The sequence below is a fragment of the Populus trichocarpa genome, chromosome 8 (assembly GCF_000002775.5).
Source record: "Populus trichocarpa isolate Nisqually-1 chromosome 8, P.trichocarpa_v4.1, whole genome shotgun sequence".
Taxonomy (NCBI): Eukaryota; Viridiplantae; Streptophyta; class Magnoliopsida; order Malpighiales; family Salicaceae; genus Populus; species Populus trichocarpa.
Window position 1 is genome coordinate 6,314,865 of NC_037292.2, and position 24,553 is coordinate 6,339,417.

The 24,553-nt window shown below is 36.0% G+C and overlaps 4 protein-coding genes across 12 annotated transcripts in view; 3 read left to right on the forward strand and 1 right to left on the reverse strand.

The window, feature by feature from the left end:
• Positions 1-7,798, forward strand: part of LOC7498234 (uncharacterized) — a 35,067-nt gene extending 27,269 nt beyond the window's left edge. For 3 of the 5 annotated variants that reach the window (XR_008059960.1, XR_008059962.1, XR_008059963.1), the window contains 13 exons: positions 63-146; positions 1,011-1,166; positions 1,247-1,431; positions 1,740-2,276; positions 3,164-3,341; positions 3,426-3,568; positions 3,645-3,771; positions 4,279-4,500; positions 5,146-5,502; positions 5,905-6,063; positions 6,166-6,453; positions 6,675-6,947; positions 7,106-7,798. Coding sequence is in view for 1 of the 5 variants with exons in the window: in XM_052455371.1 (XP_052311331.1) it covers positions 63-146; positions 1,011-1,166; positions 1,247-1,431; positions 1,740-2,276; positions 3,164-3,341; positions 3,426-3,568; positions 3,645-3,771; positions 4,279-4,500; positions 5,146-5,502; positions 5,905-6,063; positions 6,166-6,453; positions 6,675-6,830 (2,592 nt within the window). In the remaining 4 variants the exon portion in view is untranslated. Of the gene's footprint in view, positions 1-62; positions 147-1,010; positions 1,167-1,246; positions 1,432-1,739; positions 2,277-3,163; positions 3,342-3,425; positions 3,569-3,644; positions 3,772-4,278; positions 4,501-5,145; positions 5,503-5,904; positions 6,064-6,165; positions 6,454-6,674; positions 7,036-7,093 lie in introns of those variants that run through there. The other 2 variants (XR_008059961.1, XM_052455371.1) reach the window with 2 other exon arrangements.
• A 1,253-nt stretch (positions 7,799-9,051) lies between these two features.
• On the forward strand, positions 9,052-11,493 carry LOC7471085 (probable protein phosphatase 2C 13). Of its 5 annotated transcripts, none has more exons than XM_024605998.2 (4): positions 9,053-9,300; positions 9,398-9,490; positions 9,761-9,820; positions 10,214-11,493. In XM_024605998.2, the coding sequence occupies exons 2-4, from the start codon at positions 9,431-9,433 to the stop codon at positions 11,183-11,185; spliced, it is 1,092 nt and encodes a 363-aa protein (XP_024461766.1). In that variant the 5' UTR covers positions 9,053-9,300; positions 9,398-9,430; the 3' UTR covers positions 11,186-11,493. The 5 variants fall into 5 exon arrangements, with proteins under 5 accessions (XP_024461765.1, XP_024461766.1, XP_006379699.1 ...); XM_024605999.2 differs by lacking the exon at positions 9,053-9,300 and adding an exon at positions 9,936-10,061 and having other exon boundaries at positions 9,413-9,490; XM_024605997.2 differs by having other exon boundaries at positions 9,052-9,490.
• Positions 11,494-12,963: 1,470 nt separating this feature from the next.
• Positions 12,964-15,886, forward strand: LOC7471086 (dihydrolipoyl dehydrogenase 2, mitochondrial). Its single transcript, XM_002311331.4, has 2 exons — positions 12,964-13,322; positions 14,300-15,886. The coding sequence occupies exons 1-2, from the start codon at positions 13,038-13,040 to the stop codon at positions 15,548-15,550; spliced, it is 1,536 nt and encodes a 511-aa protein (XP_002311367.3). The 5' UTR covers positions 12,964-13,037; the 3' UTR covers positions 15,551-15,886.
• A 5,710-nt stretch (positions 15,887-21,596) lies between these two features.
• On the reverse strand, positions 21,597-23,454 carry LOC7471087 (galactinol synthase 1). Its single transcript, XM_002312270.4, has 4 exons — positions 23,002-23,454; positions 22,424-22,744; positions 22,121-22,255; positions 21,597-22,028 (listed from the first exon to the last, which is right to left on the reverse strand). The coding sequence occupies exons 1-4, from the start codon at positions 23,305-23,307 to the stop codon at positions 21,813-21,815; spliced, it is 978 nt and encodes a 325-aa protein (XP_002312306.1). The 5' UTR covers positions 23,308-23,454; the 3' UTR covers positions 21,597-21,812.
• Between the last annotated feature and the right edge of the window lie 1,099 nt (positions 23,455-24,553).

Sequence of the window (24,553 nt, forward strand, 5' to 3'; positions counted from 1 at the left end):
CCTATTCATCTTCTGCTGCTTCAAATTTTTCTTAGTTTGTGATGCTATGTAGTCTCTTTCAGGAAAGGGTTGGCATAAAGGCATTTGGTTCTGATGGATCTTACTACAAGCTTTCAGCATTACTGAAGACCTCAGACAGAACAAAGGTTGTCCTAGATTATGGCATTTGTATTTTTAGCACTCAAAGATACATGTCATGCTTTTCGGTGTTAGTTGGCTTCTTTGAAAACAAGTCCATAAATTGGGAAAGTATTTTTCTTAATAGTTTAGTATTAAGTAAAACCATGCCATCATTTATTTCTATTAAGATAGCCATGTTACAGTACATCCAGATCGCATTTCAGATTTAGATCATGAAATCTTTTGATAAGTTGATTGGTAACGTAATCTTTTGATGAGTTGAATAATGGATTTTGATGCTACCCTCATCTAGGCTTCGACAACATTATCGAGGGAACCTAGGTTCTACCTGTTGTTGTTCCCCAACATGCTAGGCCCCTTCATTTTTTTTGTTGTTTCCACATTGGATTGTTGTGCTTATACCCAGCACAGTTGCCAATGACATCCGGTGCTGGATTCGGATGTGTATTGGTATTGCCCGGGGGAGGATGCGTGACAGCAACTTTCCATCTATCTCTTAGAAGCAATCTTTTCCTGTACTCGAAGTAGCAAATTTTTACTTGCAATCTGGGACAAAATATGAGCACCTGCTTGGTTTGATAAATGACCTTCCAATCTAGTCCTGCTTGGTTTGATAAATTACCTTCCAACATGGTCTGTAGCCTCCAGCTTTAGATGATCTGATAATCCTCAGAGGTAAATAAATAACTCACGCAAGTAAAGTTCTGATTGCATCTTCAAGGTTAAAAACCTGAGAACTATATAATGACAGGAAAAAATGTGAAAATTTGCATTATCTTCAGGAACAAGAAGTTATGATAAACTGTTAATGTTTTCAGAAACGATGATTCAATTTTTAGTTAACAGCTCGTAATTGGGATGATACTCAGGTTCTTCATATTCAGCCACACACCTTGTTCATCAATAGGCTGGGTTTCAGTCTCTGCCTGCAGCAATGCGGTTCCCAGCTGGTGGAATGGATTCACCCCGCTGATGCTCCAAAACCCTTTGGATGGCACTCTTCTGCCGATGTCGAGCTGTTGAAGGTTTGTACAAAATAAAATATTGCTCTTCACTGGTAATGCAGATGTATAAAGTAATAATTCCTTGGATTTTTGTTTTTCAGTTGCGAGTGGATGGATACAAATGGAGCACTCCATTTAGTATTTGTAATGAAGGAATGATGCGAATATCCTTGGAGAAAGATTCGGGAGATGATCAAATGCAGCTGAGGGTACAAGTAAGAAGTGGCACAAAGAGAACACAATATGAAGTTATTTTCCGCCCAAATTCTTTGTCCAGTCCTTACAGGTTATTATATATACTCACATATTTCTCTTATCCAGCTTTTCCTGTCTGTTCTTGTTATTTTGAGGTTCTATAGCCTTGTAGAGTCCATGCAGTTACTTGGATAATATAATTATTTGGAATGCCTTGGATTAGTTTGTTCTGGCAGAACTTTCCGAACAACTTCTTTGCCTACTGATATGAAAATATGGAAAAGTAGTGTTTTTGGTTAGATTAAAAGTGGTTTTTCTTTTAATATGGTTTGCCAAGAGTTATAATTTGTCAAGTTATAAAGATTTTTAATCATGTTAACAATCAAGTTCTTGTAACAGGATTGAAAATCATTCGTTCTTTTTACCCATTCGCTTTCGGCAAGTGGATGGTCCCAGTGAATCATGGAAGCTTCTTCTTCCAAATGCAGCTGCTTCTTTCTTATGGGAAGACTTTGGTAGACCAAGATTATTGGAACTTTTAGTTGATGGAACAGATTCATCAAAATCATTGAAATACAATATCGATGAGATTCTTGATCACCAGCCCAATCATGCAGAGGGTCAGCCTGTTAGACCATTACGGGTTACTGTTCTAAAAGAAGACAAAATGAATATTGTTAGGATCAGTGACTGGATGCCAGAAAATGAACTTCCAATTACTGGTAAAAGAGTCCAACCGCCATTATCACAACTTTGTGGAAATGACTCTCTACAACAGCAGTTGCCATTGTCCACAGGTTGTGAATTTCATGTTGTTCTTGAGCTTGCTGAGCTTGGAATATCTGTTATTGACCACACACCTGAGGAGATTTTATATCTTTCTGTCCAGAATCTTCTTTTAGCATATTCTACTGGTTTGGGGTCTGGGTTTAGTAGGTAAGACAGTCTTTGAATTGATTTTTTATTCTGTAGTCAGGTTGCCATTTTCAATGTAGTCTTACAAAGTAAAGCATCAGGGGTTAACAAGAGCTTATATTCTTGTTTCAAGAAATTCTGAATGCATGCTTGGTTGTCTAGTTAGCACTTCTCTCCCAAAGAATTTTCATTAGCATACATACCTAGTAGCAAAGTTATGAAATAGTGGTTGAGACATCAAAATGACCAAACTGTTAGTCTGATTGTTATCGGTAACTCTTAGTTGTGCTCCCCTAAAGTACTGGTGGCATTTAATTGTTGATTCTTATTGTTGAATACACAATGGTTTTAGAGGTTCCTTTGTGATGTTCATGGACGTCCAAATGACTCCAGGTTTAGAGTGCCCTGAAGTGCATCTGTACTTGTTATGCAATTTTGTCGCATAATCTTTGACTAAAGGTTTCATTGCTTCTAGGATTGTGTAGATTATAAAGCTTGAACAGGGTATAACTATTTATATCCAAAAGCTCCAAGTGGATGCCTAGCTTAGTGATTTTTTGATGACATCATTGAAGTTTCTGAGAAATTTTTCCCTGTATACTTTCTTTATCATTAGTATTAGGAGTGTGTAGATTATGTACTTATTTTTCAACAATTGGAATTGAAAAGTTGTGCTTTGGCATTATTAACATTTCTGAGAAATTTTTCCTGTGTATAGTTTCTGGTCACTAGCATTAGGAGTTTGTAGATTGTGTACTTATTTGTCAACAATTGGAATTGGAAAGTTGAAAGCATAGTTTATTCTTCTGGTGGTTTTAACATTTGTAAATATTTCTTGGCCAAATTAATTTCCAACTGATGGAGGGTAATGATTAAAATACCAACTGCTGTATTGTTTTCTCTTATAGGTTGAATCTAAGAGTGCATGGAATACAAGTGGATAACCAGTTACCATTAACTCCAATGCCAGTTCTCTTCAGACCACAGAAAGTTGGGGAGGATAGAGACTATGTATTGAAGTTTTCCATGACAATGCAATCAAATGGATCTTTAGATTTATGTCTCTATCCCTATATTGGTTTCACTGTGAGTCTGCTTGACCTTAATTGTGTTAACTTTCACATTATTCTTTGTACATATAGATAATGATTCACTCGCTGCTTTTAACAGGGACCTGAAAGTTCTGCTTTCATAATAAACATCCATGAACCTATCATTTGGCGCCTTCATGAGATGATCCAGCAGGTCAACCTCAGTAGGTTATATGATACAAAAACAACTGCCGTGTCGGTTGATCCAATTATTCATATTGGGTATGCGAAAACCTGTCTTGAAACTTAGCTTTTGCACAGACCAAACTTAATTTATCTAATATTCTTGCAAATACAGTGTTCTCAACATCTCAGAAGTTCGATTCAAAGTTTCAATGGCCATGTCACCTAGTCAAAGGCCAAGAGGAGTACTCGGGTTCTGGTCATCCTTGATGACTGCTTTGGGCAACACTGAAAATATGCCTGTAAGTGATTCAATTGTTCTTCTATTTCTAAGTTCTGAGATCTTCTTTTAATGTTGACTGTTGAAGTCCCTGAATTTTGAATGCTGAATTAGTTTGAATGCTGAATTAGTTTCATACTCGAGGTACTAGCATGTATGACTAGTACCTCGAGTACTGATCCAAGATTAGAATGCTGAATTAGTTTCAATGATCCAAATCTTGTTTCAAAATTCATAGCACAATTATTGATAGTTCAATCCATTTGTGCTTTACTGCTCTTGCTAAAATGGGCTCAGTTTTTTTGTGGTGGATTATTGTTGTGCCACTGCCTCAAATATATGGCACTGTGCCTGTCCATTAAGCTTAGCACTTGTGTTTGGAATATCCATCAAGGTGCTACTTTGTTCTGCTATCCATTCATGTTAATTTTTTGTTCTCAACATGAAAAATTAATTCTGTTTTGCATGCCTTTTTGCAGATTATTATGACTGAAATGCTGAATATGACTTGCTTTTTTGTGTTGATCAGGTGAGATTAAATCAAAGATTTAATGAGAATATGTGCATGAGACAGAGTACTATGATAGGTATTGCTGTCTCAAACATAAAAAAGGATCTACTTCGCCAACCTCTTCAACTGCTCTCTGGTGTTGATATATTGGGCAATGCAAGCAGTGCACTTGGACATATGAGTAAAGGTGTAGCTGCCTTATCGATGGATAAAAAATTCATCCAAAGTCGACAGAGACAGGTCTGCTATAAAATTTTGATTTCTCTTCTCTTGATTGTTCCGTATGAGTGAATAGGCATTTCCCTAGATCAAGAACATAATAAGGTTAATTATTAACACCATATTCTGAATTATTGGCACCATCTATGTTGTTTTTTCATGGATGAAGCGTCCATTTACTGGACCATCTGATATGAATTTGAGTAGGAATCTCAAGCAATGTACAATATACATGGAAGAAACGGGCCATGTGAATCATGGTGTATATGGAGTTATTCTTCTCATTCCTTCATATTGCTTTTAGCATAACATAAAGTAATCAGGCTTCTCCAGCAAGTCTGCCATGGCACCTGCAAAGGAAGCTTCTGGGGTTTTTTTTATATCACTGATCTTCATTTATTTATTTTCTCATTAGATGGAGTGTGGTAAAGCATAGGGGTGGAGTGGATAAAGCATAGGGGTGATTTTTAAGAAAAAATTTATGCCCCCCTATCCTTGAGGCAGGGTGGGTGCCAGTGTATCAAAATTTGGCTGACATTGAAGGCTTTCTCATATCCACCCTGATACTGTTCCTGTCTGCATGTTTTTGCTTTGTCCCGGCTGATATATCCTTGTACTATCTTTTAATTAAATTCTGGAATTTTGAAATTTACATTTGTCTTCCAGGAGAACAAAGGTGTAGAGGCTCTTGGTGATGTCATTAGGGAGGGAGGCGGAGCACTAGCAAAAGGCCTCTTTAGAGGAGTTACCGGTATTCTAACAAAGCCTCTTGAAGGTGCAAAAAATTCAGGTGTTGAGGGTTTTGTTCAGGGAGTTGGAAAAGGAATAATAGGTGCAGCTGCTCAGCCAGTCAGTGGGGTTTTGGATCTTTTGTCCAAAACCACGGAAGGGGCCAATGCTATGAGAATGAAGATAACATCAGCTATAACCTCAGAGGAACAACTGCTCCGCCAGAGGTTGCCTCGTGTTATTAGTGCTGATAATTTGCTTCGACCTTATAATGAGTACAAATCCCAAGGGCAGGTAGCCTTGCTTGTGTAATTTACAGATCATAGTTTGTCTTTTCTGGTCTTTTAATGGGTTGTCGTGATTCTGTTGGCCAAAGAATTTGACAAATTCTTTCATGGAGAATTGTAATTGTTTCCTTCATGTGCCCCTCTCTGCCCACAAATGCTACTCCTATCTTAAAGAGATTCTCATCAGCTAGATATACAAACATTGGCCAGACACCATATTGAGATCATATTTTGACTCTTGTCCTGATATCTTCTTAAAACGCTTGACTTTATTTTTTTAAAAAAAAACTTTGGGTGCTTTTTTAACTGTTATTGTTCAGAGATTTTTATAACGTTCATTTCTTTTATTACATGTCATGTAAATATTACCACTACTCTGAATCCTTTCGCACATTTTTTCTTCCTGAAGGTTATATTGCAGCTGGCAGAGTCGGGTTCATTTTTTGGCCAGGTTGATCTATTTAAAGTGCGTGGGAAGTTTGCCTTATCAGATGCTTATGAAGATCACTTTATGCTCCCTAAAGGAAAGATCATTGTGGTAACACATCGAAGAGTCATGTTGCTGCAAGTAAGCTTCCTTGACAAGGAACATAAGTGTTGTATTTCCTTTCTTGTCCATTAATCACCATGGGCTTGCCTTGAGTGTGAAGCTTTATAATGTTATTTTCAGCAACCATCCAACATTTTAGCTCAGAGGAAGTTCAGCCCGGCAAGGGATCCATGTTCAGTATCGTGGGGTGTTTTATGGGTTGACTTGGTGACCATGGAATTGACTCATGGGAAGAAGGACCAACCAAAAGCTCCACCTTCACACCTCACTCTTTATTTACGGAGTAGATCAACAGAGTCAAAAGAACAATTTCGTGTGATAAAATGCAGCCGTGAGACAGATCAGGCCCTGAAGGTCTACTCTTCAATAGAGAGAGCAGTTAACACTTACGGACGCAACCTATCAAATGTTAGTTTCCAGTCCTACATCTTATTCCATTCTTGTGTGCTCAAGCTAGCCAAACTATGAGTCTGATTTACAAGTAGAGATGCAACATCTGGCTAGTGCTTACAAGTTATAGTGAACTAGTAGCCCAGCATAACGCATCTCTAAGCATGAGATGTCAGCATTTTGGCTCAACGGTTGCAGGATTTTCTCTATTTTTAATTACTCCTCCCTTTGTTGTTCAGGAAATGCTCAAAAATCAAGTGACAAAACCGTATGCACCGAGTGCAGATGTCTCCAGACTTGAAGGAATTTCAAAGGAAGGGGATTGTATCTGGTCTCCCCAACAGATGCCTGAGTCAGTTACTCAGAGTTCAACATTTGGCAACAGCTCCAATTGATTTTGGGAAAACTGCTCAATGGAGAATGTGGTTAATATTTTGCTGAAGTCGGGTCATACAACTTCTATGCTTTTGAATGTTAAAGATTTTAGGCCACATGCCTGTGCTGTTCAGAAGGTATAACGTTGGAATTGCATTATCCTTTTTAAGCTTCCAAGCATTTTATAAATCAAGTAAAAAAACTACCTGACTAGTTGCTTATGCATATTATTGGGAGGCAAAACCTGAATTTCTGCAATTGTGAATGCTGCTCATGTGATTAGATGCATATTCAGGTATGGACTAGGGAAGATGTTCTTAATGGAGGTTTTAGCATCCGCTATTTAAAGAAGCACCTGCAGAGACTATTGGAACAGGGTTGCTTGTCAGAAGTGCAATTTTACTTTGATACAAGGGGAATCACTATGGAGAGCACATCTTCATGTTTGGTGATTGAAGCTGTACAGAATACCTTCCACAACTTGATGTGGTTGCTCCTAGAATGTACATGTTTTTTTTTTCCTATCATACATATTTCTTCTGTGTTCTTTGTACATAGAATTTTTTGCAGAAGGGACAGTCATCTGGGCTGGCCACCGGAAAATTGGTCTCGCTTGGAGACCCAAAGTTTCTGTGTAAATAGAAAGCGATACACCTCCTGTCATCTCCGGTGCTTTCTTCTTCTTTTTTTTTTGGACTGGGGAAGTTGCATTCGTGTTAAATCGAATACCTCTGATGAATATTCGAGTGCAAAATAAGAATACAAAGGTCATTCACCAAACCACACCATGCTCTCCGCATAAAGAACCAGGCAATGCAATTTGCTCTTTGATCTGCTTGTCCCGAATTTCCTGGAAACAAATTTGTAATTGTCAAAGACACGGGAGAAAAGAAAAGGATTAGACTTTCAATTAGCGAACAATTTTCTTTAGTTTGGTTTTGTATGATAATTTATCAAAAGAAATTCAGTTTATGGTTTGCAAACAAAATGCGAGAACACGAATATTTATTAAGATAAATTATAATTAATATTTTATTATATTTAAAAAAAAATGGGTTGAGCGTATGTTTTCATCATGGTGTTCTTGCTCGATAGTTATTAAATTTGATCTGGGAGTTGATTCTGTTAAAGAATCGAGTTTTGAGTTATACTGGTTGATCCGAGTCAACCTAGAAAAATTAAAAAAAATATATTTGAAGTTTAAAAGATTATTTCAAAAGGTTTTTTTATCTTATATTAAAAAAAAATGATTTTTTTATTGTGAATATAGCATATATTACTAAAAGGTTTTAAATTCTACGTTGAAAAAATAAAATATTTTTCTAGTATTTATATAATGAACTTTTTAAAAAATTAATAATAAGCAACTAAAAATTATATATATAAAAAATATCTAACTAAGAAAAAAAATACATTTAAAAAAAAAAACCTGCAATTGTGAAGTCCAGAAGTACCATCTACTCATCACAATTTGCTCCACCACACCAACTGCTAAGCTCCAAGATCCCACAACTTTGTCATTTACAATAATAGAAGAGATAATTGCTAATATTTGTAAGGAATAATTTACTATTTTGATTAATCTCAGTATTGAAGAAAGTTCACAAGCAATTTCATCGCTGCTTAATTTTCATGATGAAAGTGATCCGACTTTATTTGTTTTTTGTTTTAAAAATATTTTAAAAAAAATAATTTTTTTTATTTTTATATTTCAAATTAATTATTTCGGTGTTTTTAGATCGTTTTGATGAAATAATGTAAAAATTAATTTTTTAAAATAAAAAATTATTATTTTAATATATTTATAAGTAAAATACACTTAAAAAAATAATTGCAAGAACACTCCCTAACGCCTCCTAGCATTTAGTTTTTATACATTAAAATCCACTACTCTCTCCTTTATGATATGGATGTAGTCCACATTTCAATTTATGCATTTACGAGTGTTATCTTCACACGTAAGCAAGCTCCAGAGTCTGTGGGTAATCACATGCTTGGAGAGGAAGAAACAGTTTGCATCTCAGCAAAACCTTTTCCTTTAAAATGCGGGAAATGAAATTTCACCGTGAAAGCGAAGGAATCCATCCAATTATTCTGTTTAAGCCACCGCGTCCACATACAAAACAAAAAATCAAAAATTTAAAAAAAAAAAGGAAGAGAAAGCCGCAAAGTAAAAAAAAAAACTAAAAAACTTCATAAAAGGACAGGGGAATCGTCCGTCGAGTTCTCACATTTCGCACTCAACTCAAACAATTTCGCGTGTGTATCTCGAGTTTCGTGCCCGTCTCAGTCTCTTCAAAGTCATGACCACCACGTGTCGGTTACCCAACCCCCGAGCCCCAGATAAATTCAACAAAACCCATTTCCGAAAGCAAACAAGCAAGACAGACACCATTAGAAAAATTCTTTGATCCTGAAATTCAATTCAATTCAATTACATTAAAAATCAAAACCCTATATCTCGTACCTTTTGAAAAGCTGAGAAAGAAGGTGAGTTTATGTTAGAAAAGCGACTGAGAAAATCTTTGTAAGTAGTAAAAAAATGAAGGAAACAACCGAGATAATGTGCAATGTTATTGATGTGCAGTATCAACTTTGCCTGGCTAAAGATCAGCAGAACATGGCTCCTTCAACTCCGGTTTTTGATTCGATTTCCACAGAAGTCTCGCGTTTTGAGACGGTACGTTCTTTAATTCTCAAGATTTATTATCGGTTTCTTTATTTTTTGCTTGAAGTTACTTTCTTTTTGTGGGTTTCAAGATTGTTCTTTTATTAGCTAATAGCAGCTTGTGATTCCCTTTTAAGGAAGAATCTAAATTGGGCGTTTGTTTTTTAACTTTTTTTTTTTTGGGTTTCTCGAGATAATTGGACTGCCAATTTTTATTGATTCCGCGTGTGTTCTGGTGGAATTTCGGTCCCCGACTGAAAATTTACTGTTGTTTGTGTTTAGGGGGCAATTTGTTCGGTCCTGAATGGTGTCATAAGGCGATTGATTAGTCAAGGATTACAAGTTAGATACTCGCCTTTTACTTTATGGTTAAGGATAATAGGATTAGCTTTATTTCTTTTTGGTATAATTTGTGGGTTTTCAGCTATAAATTATGGGTTTTCCCTTGATTTATCAGATGTTGAATCCTAGCTCATGAAGTCAAAAGGGTTGTACAATTTAATATGCGGGGCTTAATGAAAACAGTGTTAGGGAGTTGGAATTTGCCTTGAAATCTCTACAACCTATTGTGCTTTATGTGTTAGTGAGTCATTTTGGGTTTGTTATCATCTTTTTTTCACATGCTTTCTTGTCCAAAGTGCAGTTTATTTATTTTAAACGCTGTATCATTGTATTTTCTGCTTTACAATTGATTTCTCCGAACATGTACTTACCTCTTTATCTCTTGCATTGTAGGTCGTGGAGTCTTCTGCTGCCAAGCTTTTTCCTCGCATCCGTTCTGGTAGCTATGCAGATATTGGATCAAGGCCGTCTATGGATGATGAACACGTTAGGATTGATGATCTATCTGCCCATCTGGGTTCTTATTTCAAGTGTCCGAGCTCTTTTTATGCAGTTTTTGATGGTCATGGAGGGCCTGATGCAGCTGCTTATGTCAAGAGGAATGCTGTGAGGTTGTTTTTTGAAGATGTTCACTTGCCACAAACATCTGATGTTGATGATGTCTTCCTAAGAGCACTGTTAAATTCCCATAGGGAAGCGTTTTTACAGGCTGACTCTGCATTGGCTGATAAAAGCATTGTTAGCAGTTCATGTGGAACAACAGCATTGACTGCCCTAGTTCTTGGAAGGCATTTAGTGGTTGCAAATGCTGGTGACTGTCGAGCTGTTCTCTGTAGGAAAGGGGTAGCCGTTGATGTGTCTCAAGATCACAAGCCTTCTTATTTGCCAGAACGCAGACGGGTTGAGGAGTTGGGTGGTCGTGTTCAAGGTGAATATCTTAATGGTCCTTCTGTTACTCGAGCCCTTTCTGTTACTCGAGCCCTTGGAGATTGGGATTTTAAGCTTCCAGTTGGCTCCACATCACCTCTCACTGCTGAGCCAGAGGTTCAACAGTTTATGTTAACAGAGGCTGATGAATTCTTGATTATTGGTTGTGATGGTATCTGGGACGTTATGTCAAGCCAGCATGCTGTCAGCCTTGTCCGTCGTGGGCTTAGGCGGCATGATGACCCAGAACTTAGTGCCAGAGAACTAGTCATGGAAGCATCACGCCTCCATTCAGCTGATAATCTCACTGCTGTTGTTGTCTGCTTCGCTTCACCTAATCCTGTTGAGTCATGCGAACCTCGAAGCCGAAGGTTGAGGTTCTTCTGTCTCTCTGAGGAGGCTCGGAGCAAGCTGAAGAGCTTGTTCGAAGGCAATTGAATGTGCATACAAATTATTTCACGTTATTTACTGATGTTTGGTATGGTAAAGGATTTTCATCTGCTGTGACTGTTTCGGATGTTTTAGAAAAACAGCCAGCGGTTTTGTAGGGTAGAGGAGCGGGCGGGGTTAGGGTAATACATCAAGTGAAATGCTAGTCTTTGTTGTTTACTGACAGTGCAAGGTTATTTTGGTTTCATTGGGTTCCGCTCAATGCGATGGTCTGTTGTCTTTTTTCTTTGTTTTCTCTTGTACACATCATCTCTGTTTACGTGTCCATGGGGATAATGAAACGAGACTTCAACTTATGTGTCATGTGCCTCTTGAATGCAATCCTAGTTACAAGTCTAATTCTTGAGAATGTGAGCGATATTTAATAAAAGAAATTGTTTTAGAAGTAAGAACTATAGGAACCTTATTTACTTATGGATTTTTTATTTTTTTTCACTCGTCGGGAGGGCTTTGATATTCACGTGCAACCCCTTTTGAGAATTTGCCTCTCCTATTTTGTCCCAAAGCCAAAGGATATTTTTCATTTTCGCCATCCTTGTTGGTTTCCAGCATCCGAACCTCGTTCACAAAATCGATCAAATGGTTTCACGACAAATTTCGTTCGAGCTGGCTTTAGTAGTGGCACACAAAGGCCTCATCATCTTAGCAGGAATTGTTGTCTAAGCTCGCTACCCACCAGGCAAATATAAGAAAAGGGTAATGCTAGGATTTCTAAGGCCACCATTTTCTAGAATTTCAATAAACAAAATCTACATTGATATTTTGTACTTGGCAGAGACAAGACCGTTTGATTTGTTATCTTCCTAACCCACCTAAGAAAAAGCTCATCTTGATCAATATATCTCAACCGTTCAACCGTTGAATATACACCATCTCTAGGGGCAACACCCCCATTAGAAAACACTGTACATTTGTAAATTTTGGAAGGCATCAAAATCAAACCGGACTTCCCATTTTTTATGAATAGGAAATTAAGTACCTAAACTTTATATATTAGCCGATGACCCACAAATCTGCTTTTCATAAATGGTTCGTGTTCAATGTTAAATCAAGGACAGGCCTCCCTTCAATCAAAGAATAGAAATGCCAACGTCTGCCATTACATCAAAACCATAACAGTAAAGGAAAGAACAGCTCAGCCAGTTATAAAATAAGATACACTTGATTTCTACCCTAAGAAAAGTAAAAAGCAAAAACCTTTTTTATAATATTCTATCATACCTCACCAGCTGTTAGATTATATATGATTTGTAGTTTTTGCTCCGTAGGGTATTGTTTATTTTAGTTTCAATTATCGTCCCACTTTCAAATTTAATAGATCATGAAGAACTTGCAAATGTTTTTGAGAAATTTATGAATATATATAAATGGTGTGTGTGAGACTCAATTGGAGACTGGAGATAAATTTAGCATTAGTAATTTAAAATAATAGTTCGAATATGTCTTGATATTGTTTTTGTGCTCCTTAAATAAATTTCTTACTCTATAGGGTTTCTCAATTGAGTTCTTCAACCACTTCTATTTTTTTTCTTAATATTTTTTAAAGTTCCAGATAAATAATGTCATTTTATAGTTTATTTTTATTTTCTCCCTAAAAATCTTGAAGATTTTAGACAAAAAGCTTAATTGAAAATATAAATCCTTTGAAACTTAATTGAGACAAAAAAACAATCTTTGAGGATACCATTGAGATTCTAGTTATGGTTTGGGGACCCATTTGAAATTTGGCGAAATATTCTAGCCTCAGAGTTGTCAAAAGCCGCAGTCCCAAGGAGACCAAAAATAAAAAACTCGAATAACATAGACAAAGAGCGACACCGATTCTACCAGACAATCAAAAATGGCGATGGCAAGTATTGCAAGGAGAAAGGCATGCTTTTTAACAAGAAACTTATCAAATTCTTCAAGTGCTGATGCTTTCAAGTTTTCTTATTCCCTCACTAAATTCTCTCGTGGGTTTGCTTCCTCGGGATCTGAAGAGAACGATGTAGTTGTCATCGGTGGTGGACCAGGTGGCTATGTGGCTGCTATTAAAGCTGCCCAGTTGGGTCTCAAAACTACTTGTATTGAAAAACGTGGTACTCTTGGTGGCACTTGTCTTAATGTCGGCTGTATCCCTTCAAAGGTAATTCCCTTTTGTTTTGGTTTCTCTTTTTGATCTCTTTCTGTGTTAAAGTTGTTGGGTTGTGTTTGTTTCTGTGAGATTTTATATTTTGTTTGCTTTCAGATCTGTTGGTATTGTTTGTTACCTGAATTTGATTGATGGGTTTTCCGTCGGAAATGGGAATTTTTCTGATTGCTTTTTTGATAGAGATTTCTTGTTATGTATTTTACTGTTTATCGAAATTTCGAACAAATTATGCTTTGGCTATTGGAGAGGTTTTTGACTGTTTAACGGAAGGAATAAAAACAGTAGAAGATTTTGTTTGTTATTGGATTCAACATTTTGATCTCCATCTGTGAAAGTTCATTTCGCAGTGTATAGAAGGCCCAAAGTATCCTGCAATTAATCCCTGTTAGGCAGTGGATTTAGGTTGGGAACGCTGATGAAACCGTATTTCCCAAAAATTCAGAAATTTTTCTTTTGTTTTTTTACTTAAAATTATTTTTTTTATGTTTTCAAATAATTTGGATGTACTGGTATCAAAAGTAATTTTTAAAAAATAAAAAAAATTATTTTGATACGTTTCCAGGCAAAAAAACATTTTGAACCACAACCGCTAACACACTCCCAAACACCTCTAGATTATCCAAATAGAACTTTTAAGTTGTCTGATTAGTTCTACTGATTGTATGTTTTACATCTGTGGTTGACATGGTGATTTGTTTTGTAACCAGCTTGTTTATATTAGTTCGTCTAAAATGTTCTGGAATTCAACATATTATGAACTGTGTATTTGTGCCTTTGAAGTTAACAACCAGAAGTATTACTCCTGGATTGTCAACTCATTTATGTATTCTTTGTATTTAGTTATTTAACCTATCTTTTGTAGCTTTATTGTTCTTTCTTATAGCCAAACTCTTTGACAAGCATTGGGAAAAAATGTTTGCACACGTAACATATTTCACATTTGGAATTTATCCAACCCTTCTTTTTTTCAGGCACTTCTTCACTCATCACACATGTTCCATGAAGCCCAACATTCATTTGCTAGCCATGGAGTGAAGTTCTCTTCTGTTGAGGTTGATTTACCTGCCATGATGGCCCAAAAAGACAAAGCTGTGTCTACCCTTACTCGAGGTATTGAAGGTTTATTAAAGAAGAACAAAGTCAACTATGTCAAAGGATATGGCAAGTTCATCTCCCCATCTGAGGTGTCAGTGGACACTATTGATGGTGCAAACACTGTTGTGAAAGGCAAGAATATCATAATTGCCACAGGTTCTGATGTAAAGTCTCTGCCTGGGATTACCATCGACGAAGAGAAAATCGTATCTTCTACTGGTGCTTTGGCTTTGAAAAAGATTCCAAAGAAACTTGTGGTCATTGGGGCAGGCTATATTGGACTTGAGATGGGCTCAGTGTGGCGCCGACTTGGTTCAGAAGTCACCGTCGTTGAGTTTGCTCCGGATATTGTCCCAAGCATGGATGGGGAAGTTCGCAAGCAATTTCAACGCATGCTTGAGAAGCAGAAGATGAAATTCATGCTCAAAACTAAGGTTGTAGGAGTTGATACTTCTGGAGATGGTGTGAAATTGACACTTGAACCAGCATCTGGCGGTGACCAGACAACTCTTGAAGCTGATGTGGTTCTTGTCTCTGCTGGTAGGACTCCATTCACTGCTGGGCTTGGACTGGACAAGATTGGTGTGGAAACTGACAAGGTTGGACGAATTCCTGTCGATGAAAGGTTTGTGACAAATGTTTCTGGTGTCTATGCTATTGGGGATGTGATTCCTGGCCCAATGTTAGCCCACAAGGCAGAAGAGGATGGAGTTGCTTGTGTGGAATTCATAGCAGGCAAGCACGGCCACGTTGACTATGATAAGGTCCCTGGAGTTGTATATACACATCCTGAGGTTGCATCTGTTGGTAAGACTGAAGAGCAGGTCAAGGCACTTGGTGTTGAGTACTGTGTTGGGAAGTTCCCTCTCTTGGCAAATAGTCGCGCCAAGGCAATCGACGATGCTGAAGGGCTAGTCAAGATAATTGCTGAGAAAGAGACAGACAAAATATTGGGAGTTCATATCATGGCACCTAATGCTGGAGAGCTCATTCACGAGGCCGCGCTGGCTCTTACTTATGATGCTTCTAGTGAGGACATAGCTCGTGTATGCCACGCTCATCCAACAATGAGTGAGGCATTGAAGGAAGCTGCCATGGCCACTCATGACAAGGCCATTCACATCTAAAAGGATTGATTATTACCTTTCTTTTTCATTTTTGCTGAAAGACCTTGCGATTGGCTTAGTAAAACTGCCCTCTGCTTTGCTCATCCTTTATTTGATCAGGTTTGAATAGAGATTTACTGTTCATTTCCTTGCATCTACATGAGAATAACTAAACACGGTCAACATTCGTGATGAGATGAGTGCATGCATTTTGAGTCAATGGCCATTACTAATGAGACCTTGTGTTCTCATGAATTGTCATTGCAGTTGTTTTTATTTTTTTGTTCAAAAAATTGGCATTGCAGCTGTTGGTATATTGGGATCCTACCCAAATGATAGAATATGTAATTCATTTTAGTCGTGGAGCCGTTGGTTTTTTGGTTTTTGTTAGTTTCTGTCACAAGTGAGCTGTGAAATGCTCCATACTTATCTTCCGCCCAGTCACAAATGCGGGCCATCAATCACTTTCGAAAAGTTAAGAATTAGCCATTTGATTTGTGTGTTCCATAGTATCTAAATCGTCTTACCTAATGCTCAGAAGTCGGAATGTTCTCTGATCCTTTTCCTTCCCCTAGAGATGTATAGAAGAAATCTAAGAGGGCATATTGCGCCATGCAAGGACTAAGGTCACAAGTTCCTTCTCTTGAGCCTTCTCATGAATGGTTGCATGCCTCCATTACCGGCAATTTAAAACATCCAATTTTCAAACGGAAATGAGTTCATATGCTTGCGTGATTATCTCTAGATAGAGTTGAGAGTTGATATAATTTCACGGGCACGGGTAAGAGAACCAGTGAGCGGACGCTGCAACAAAGATCCCCTAGGAGCTCAGAGCAATACTATTGCCAAGAGGAAAAGTATATCGAACTGAAAAGACTATTTATTAGCCCTGCGAGGGAAATGGAGGTGCTGTATTGGATTTACTACAAGCCCTCTAATCCTCATGCCTCCGCCAAGGAAATGTAATGGGAGGTGAAACATGTATTGCATGATGAAAAGAGATAAAAAATGGAAGGGCGTGGAGAGATTTCATCCATCATGTTACATCGGTAGCTGGTCTAAGCTCCCGACAACCACAGACCAGAAAACCATCTGCTAAAACTTGGAAAGAGGACAAACATTTGCTGCAGATAAGACAGTGCTCTCCTCATCTCCTCTTCACGAAGTAACCAAAGATTTCACAGGAAGTTCCTTGACCACTTAAAATACACCAATCCATCACTCTGCTCATCTAACAGAAATCCTTGACCGCACAACAAAAACAAACCATCCCGAAGCTGTAAGCAAAATCATGGGGCCTTCCCCATGTTCACTGCAAGTTCACGATAGTGGAGTTGCTAGGAAGTGTGATTACATCACAAATCCTCTCGCATATCTGTCAAATTTGAAAAAAAAAGGAGTCAAATTATACAAAAGGAAAAAACATGTCAATTAAAATCATACACGTAAAGCAAAATAAAAATAAATACATAAAAACAATGAAAATAAATACATTAATTATTTTCATAATTCTCGTAAAACAAAGAATTAATAATCAATATCAATTAACCAGCAAAAACACTACCCAAACTACATCAAATCGTGTTAATAAAATTGTATTAGATATTTAACTTAAAATTCTTAAGAATTAAGGATAAAAGTTCGAGGAAAATGATAAAAAAGAAAATCAATCATAAGATAGATATCTTATGCATTACTTAAGAGGGTTTCATTAGTAAATCTCATAAATATAATTGTTGATATTTTTCGATAAATAAATTATATAATATTAGAATTACTTGTTTTGTTATTCTTTGTTGCAGCTTGCTTTTTGTACTTTTTGGGTTTCTTCATCAATTTAATGCCTTTTAATATATATATATATATATATATGGTTTATTAAAAAAGAAGAAGAAGAGCTAACAACATGGGTGCCAATCAAAGAACTTCAGAAGTATTTGCGGCCACCTAAGCGTTGATTCAACAACGGAAAAAATATTGATCAGACAAGAAAAATAAATGGCATATATGAATTATGTTTAATTGAATCACTATTCAAGTTGAAAAAGAGGCCAATTCTGTTGTAACGCTAGAGATATGACCAGTCAAACAGTAGTTGGTTTAATAACTGGGCTGAAGGTTGCACTATAATCAAGAACAGGACGTTGATGAAAATCTTTAGCCACAAGACGTGTCTTATACCTTGCGATACTGCTATCAGGATTACGTTTGATTCTAAATATCCATTTGTTTCCCACAAGCCTCTGAGATGGATTAGGAGGAACAAGAGTCCAAGTGCCATGTCGAACAAGTGCAGTAAATTCATCAGACATGGCTTGTCTCCAATTAGGATCTTTAATGGCTTGAGACACTACACATGTGGGCTCAACAGAGGTAATTGGTAAAAAGGTAAAGTTTCTTGGGGCGATGTATATTATTCATGGATCGTGTAGTCATTTGAGATCTGCTTCATAACCAATAAGGAGATCATGAAGTTCCTCAAAGCTGAGGGAGGATTCGCGAGCCCTGATAGGGCCTACAATGTCGTGAAATTCATCACCAAGTCCATTAAGAATGTGGAGCGTAAGATCATCATTGGTTAAAGGTGTGTCAATGAGTGCTAGTTCATCTGCAATAGATTTGACAGATTGCAAAAACTCAGAGAATGAACGGGTACCACGTTGGCTGGATGTGAGAGTTTCCTTCAACTGCATGACTCTAGTCCGTGAGCGATTTGCAAACAGACGAGCAAGTGTGCTCCAAGCTTCTCGGGACGTGTCAGCTGTGGCCACAAGTGGCATGACGTTTTCTGACACAGACGAAAATATCGCATTGAGTAGTTGTCCTGACAATACCAGTGCTGGTATGCAGGTGAAATGGAGGGAGCTGCAGTAGTAGAGTTGGAAGTGGTTCGAGGCGGACAGGTTGAGGAGCCAATAGCCATCCACATAGCCAAGGAGCTCATAACCAATAAGCAGAGAGGTGAATTGTGCTCGCCATGAAGGATAATTTGTTCCTGTAAGTTTAAGGGGCAATTGGGACGTAGTGTTAATGGCGGTGAGTGATAGCTTGGTGGTAATGTCTGAGCTGGGGGTAGAATTAGGTGTTGAGTTGCTTACAGGGAGGAACACATTTGAAAAAAAAAAAAAAAAAAAAAAAGGAATTACAAAAGTAATGTCCATAGTTGATGTTATCCTTATCATGTGATAGCGTTGATACACGGCTGGCCACTGTCTTCATTTTGTAATTGGGTATTGAAGTATTCATTACGACATGTCGGCTGAGCTTGCTTGGCCAAATTGGCTCCAGCCGCCCTCTTTGCATTTGAGCTAAGCCATGAAGTTTCTCTTGTTTATGTTCAGCTCTACGGAAGCTGTTGCAACATCTAGACGTGAATATGGCTTTGGCTTTCATGTCCCCAATTTTCTTGGTGTGGAGGTTAATTTCTTGTAAATGCTCTTATCTATTCGGTGGTCTGCATGCAAGCCCTCTTGTTTCAAGTATGAGGATTTAGATAGGCATCCATATTATCACACTAAAAGCCGTTCATTTTCATTTTAAAATTAACATGCGGCTTCTCTCTTTAATTACTTGCAAAACAACATTCCTTTATACCTCGATAACTAAAATTAATTGCATTAAACACCCAATAAATTGTATTGGAACCAATCTTGTGTTAAAATTGATTTCAATTATTTAAATAGATTGGTCATAGAGTTCATTACTTCTCAAGACCACCGCATAGATAAGAGCATTATTTCCATACTACCTTCTTAAATTTCCATACAAGTCGTCGTTCTTTACTTCTCAATAGTTCTTTATTTCTTCCCTCTCGCATGTGATATCGGAAGAGTATAGAGTCAGCCATGGAAGCGCATGAAGGGTGAGTGTCACACCAAGACAACGACATATATAAAATGAAAAACAGAAAATACCAAAACTGAAATTAATCACAGCAGAAAATGGAAAAACAACAGCATTCATATATATATTAGTTTTACTCAGAAACAATAAAGATAGAAACGAGCTAGGATCGATCTCTGTCGAAACCCCATAATATCTCGCACCGGCTTTATTATTTCTTAGGAATAGCAGCACTCCCTTCGAACTAAGAAACAGAAACACAAGAAAGAACAAGCATTCAAAATTCCGGGAGAACATTTATTTCACGTAACGATACGATTTGTTTTTGTATTTTAAAAGTATTTTTAAAAATATTTAAATTTTTTTATTATTTTAAATTAATATGTTTTTGATATGTTTAGATCATTTTGATGTGTTAATGTCAAAAATAATTTTTTTAAAAAAAATATTACTTTAATATATTTCCGAGTAAAAAACACTTTAAAAAGCAACCGCAATTATACTTTCAAACACGCTCTACATGACTTATTCCTGTGAAATGGTCAGGCAGGATTTATTATCCCATGAAAATTTAGTAGAGAAAGTACATAGTCTATAACAAGACGTTGTGACAATGCAGGTAAAGATTTCACGGGATATGATTTTTAGAGATTAAATCATGTTTAAGAGATTTGTCGAGCTTGTCTTGTTTCTTTTTTCTTAAATTAATGTTTTATTTTTTCTTTTATACTCTATTTTTAACTTTTATTTTGTTATTTTTTTTTGTTTGATTCTATTGGATTAACCCTCAATATTTTTTTTTATTTCACCCCATATCATTTTTTAATCTATAAATAATCTATCATATTACAAATGATTTTTAATTTCACCACCTGTGATTTTTTAATCTTTCAAAATCAGTTCTCATTCTTTTAATTGCAATTTCTTTTGTCCGCGATCTTTTTTTTTTTCAAATTTTATCCTCATTGGGTTTTTTCCTGTTAGATTTTAGCTCATTTCTTTCTTTTTTTTGTTGTTCATTTTCTTTTATAAGTTTTTTTATTAATATTTTTTCAATAATTTTATCCTTTAAAATTAAATTAGATGATATTTAAGTTTCTTGATTAAACTTGGGTTCATGATTTAACAAGTTGCAAGTTTTTTATATTAAACTAAGTTTAGGAAGTTCATCTAAGTTTGCTTAGTTTTTTTTCTTTTTTTTAAGCTGATGCCATATACTTTTTTTTTTAGTTTTTTTTTTTTTAAGTTTTTCTTCAATTAGGTTAGGATTGGGTTGTTTGATAATCCAAATATATTCAGTATGTTTTTATTTATCTTTTTTTCATTGTTTTTTTATAGTTTATTTATTATTGTTGTTGTTTTTATTATTTAAATTACCACATGAACCAATGACTTGAAAATTAAAAAAAAAATTAACCAATCATTTTATATATATAAAAAAAAATTTGTTCACGACAAAAAAGCAAAGCATGAGCAACATATCTAGCTCTAAACTAATTTACAAGTAAACCGGTTAATCCATGGGCGTACCTTTTCTAGAACAAGCCTAATTTTCACTCTCAGTATTAAGTTCCTTTCCTTTTCTTCTTCTTCCTTTTTTTTTTTTGTTTTTGAGAATAACTTTCAATATACAGTTTTGAATTCGTGTTCCTTGAGGATTGGGATAATTCACAATCGCAAGCTTAAATGATTATTGTATTTTTCTTTGAAAAAAACAACATTAAATTAGTATAAAAGAATTGCAAAACTCGTTTTGAGATTCAGGAGTTGAACTCTTATTACTCGTTTATGTGGTCATAATGTGAGGTACGTTCACGTTAGAATTGATGTAATAAAAAAAAGAGAGAGATTTCATCACTTGTTTCTAGAGCTTGGGCTTCCATACATGGAAATTCACCATTTGGGTCACCAGCCTGGATTTTTGGCCCATGTTTTAATATTATTCATTTAATAGGCCCAACATATTTCTTTTCCTGATAGCTTTGTTTTTTATTCTTTACAACTCTTGGAAGAGGGAGACACGGGTCTCTTCGGCAAAAACGAATCGAGTGGAATCTGGCCTTTTGCTCCTTTGGAATTTTAATGAATTTCTCTGGCTTATTCAAAAAGATAGAGAGATAGAGAGAGAGAGAGAGAGAATGTAGAAGGATATACGAACAAAAGAACAGAATGTTTAAGAACAATGAAAGGTAGAATTAAGGGGAAAAACAAGTAAAGATCATAATTTATCATAATATTCTGTTTATTCTTAGTTTTCCAACTTTATAGATGTCGAAGGTTTCATACATATATTCCACTTTCTTCAGTGATCACAATCAAACTAAAAAAGCATATAGGGCTAGTAAATAAATGCCGTAATCCCTGTACTTAATAATTTATAGTATTTATATATTGGCTAAAAACTAATGCTCCAAACACACTAGCTAGCTAGAAATTAAGATTAAGCTGCAGATGGTAGATTCATGTGGTTACCCACCCCATCCTCAGTCAATGCCGCTATTAGGGGTCCAAGTTTTTCTTGAGCAACAGGCACAGTGGCATTCTTGAAATCCAGGGACTCATCCTCATATATTTCCCACCATTTTTTCACCAAAACCTTGATGTCCTCTCGATCCATGTTTTCTTCTTTTCCAGTATACCTCCATGGCTTTGCACCCTAGAAGTTTGAACAAAAATGAAAATCAATGAAAATATCTGTATAGATCAATATGTTGAAAGAACTTTACTTATAACAGTGAATTCTCTTACCGCAGCACAATAGTGGACAACCTTCACTTTGTCAAGGTCGAATTTATCGGGATGGCGCCACAGCATAGCCGAAACAAGGTTGTAGACAGGAGGGATAGGCTGGTATACATCCCTGAAGAACATGTTCAGAAAATCCTGCAAATCACAAGTACAAAAAATAAGGGTGATGATACATTAATTAAAAAATGAAAAATCTACCACTTCTTTTCTGGAATATCCGAAAAATAAGGGTGAATATATTATATAAGAAAGCCTTCCAAAAAATAATAATAATAAATATCCTAAACAGGCCGGATTAATTACCTGCTCAGCAAATGAGGTAGGGGTGGTGACTTTGAGGGTCTCCAAGAGATCAAAGTAAGTCTCGAGCTTAGGTTCGAAGAGACACATGCCAGCATTAAAGTATAGAGGAGGGGGAGAGCCCATCTCCAAAGGCCACTGAACTTTTTCAGGGCATTGCTGGCAGTATTTGATCTGATACTGAGGAGTGGTACTCCATGTCTTCTCACAAAAACAGTCCATCACAGCATAAAAATATCCAGTTGGCTTCTCGAAAAGATGATCAATATTGTCAAAGACTTGAATATCACCATCCAAGTATATCATCTTCCCATAGTCCACAAACTACAAACCACAAGGGAACCACATTAGATAGTGAATTAGAGGCCATCACATCAACATATAAATCCATCATGCAAAAAAAAAAAAAAACTTTAGTAATTTTGATTAGGGATATGTCATGCGTGCTTCTCTAGAACACAAGACGTTGAGAGACTTGATAACAGCCCACGTTTAGACAATTGCATGGCTAATGCCTGATGGCCAACAATAATAGTAACATGTCAAGAAAAGAAGATGATTAGGGTTGATTAACTAATTACCTCCCAAATACGAAGTTTTGAGTAGTTAATCACATAATAAGCCATGGAAAACTGAGTCTGGTTCTCTGGTGGATACAGGGGCTCAATCTCACGGATGATACAGCCCTGAGATTCTAGAATCTCGCGGTGCTCCTCGGGCACATCAGGCAAAATAGCCACCACAAGAGGGTATGCAGATTTCACTTTTCTTAAACCCTTGGCTAAACCCACCACACCTTTCACATAATCACCGTTTCCGGCCAAGAACGTAACATATGCTCTCTTCTGCAAGTCCGTCGTAGGCTCGATTATGGAATTGGGAGACATTTTTTTAAATAAGGTGATCAAGAAAGATGACCAGTAACAAAGAAAGCAAAGAAAACAAAGAAAGACTAATGGAAGTTTGGTGTGAGTTTTAGGGCATGGAGTGTGCCTATATTTATATATATAAGCATCGAATGGTCGTGTGGTGAAAATGGCAAGGAGCTAATTTAGGGTAAGATGATATTTTGTGTATCTATTTTCATAAATGTTCATTTAGATTCCAAAACGTGGCAAGTAAAGGTATATATGCTGTTAGATTTTTAGAGGTTACACTTTCCAGTTTGAGCATTTGACGCCTTAAAACGGAAGGCGACGTTTTCCCTTTTTTGTTTCTTTATAGATTGATAACCAAAAAAAACGTTTCAAAGGTGAGCAAATAATATTCAGGGAAGTCTCGACTTCTTGAAGATGATTGTATCCGTCCACCACTATTAATTACATCCACACTTAAATGTATCGATATACGTACAAATTCTCCTCTAATTTACATGATATTTTAGGTATAACATATTAATAATTCTAAATACATAGAAACATGATTTTAATTAATTCTTCTTAACCACTATACTAACTTTTTAAGTTTCTATTTTTAAGTATTTAGTTTTAAATTTCATACATAAGATTTGGCTAGAACAAACATGTCTTGCCAAGGTTTAATGCTTTATTGTAAGAGAATGCCATCATATTTTGTCAGCTTTACAGTGATGGCCAATTTGATTTTCAATACGATTTTTTCTATGTTTTACTAACTACTCAATATCAATGCTAAACTCATTGCATGACGGATAAATTAAACATATGTATTAAAAGGAAATGATTTATTCGAATGATAATTAACAAAAAAAAAATATGATAATGTAATTATAAATAGCTTGAGACACAATAAGAAACTATTTATTGTCGATAGATTGAGCATTTAGTTAATATCTCAAAATAGAAGGAACAAATATAAAAAAAATAGAAATATATTTTATTAAAAAGATAAAGACAAAAACATAAGATAAATTTATCTCTAAAATAATTTTGAACTTTATTTGTTTATTAAAAAATAGTTTTTTTTAAGTGATTTCCATAGAAAATGGATTATTGAAAAATAAATTATTTTTCTATATTTGGTAGTATTATGAAAAATAAGTTGAAAAATATTTTTTTAATGTTTGGCTATATCATAAAAATAAATTTAAAAATAACTTATTGGTATTTTATTTTTTACTACCAAATATTGGATTGATTCAGATTTTATAGCTTA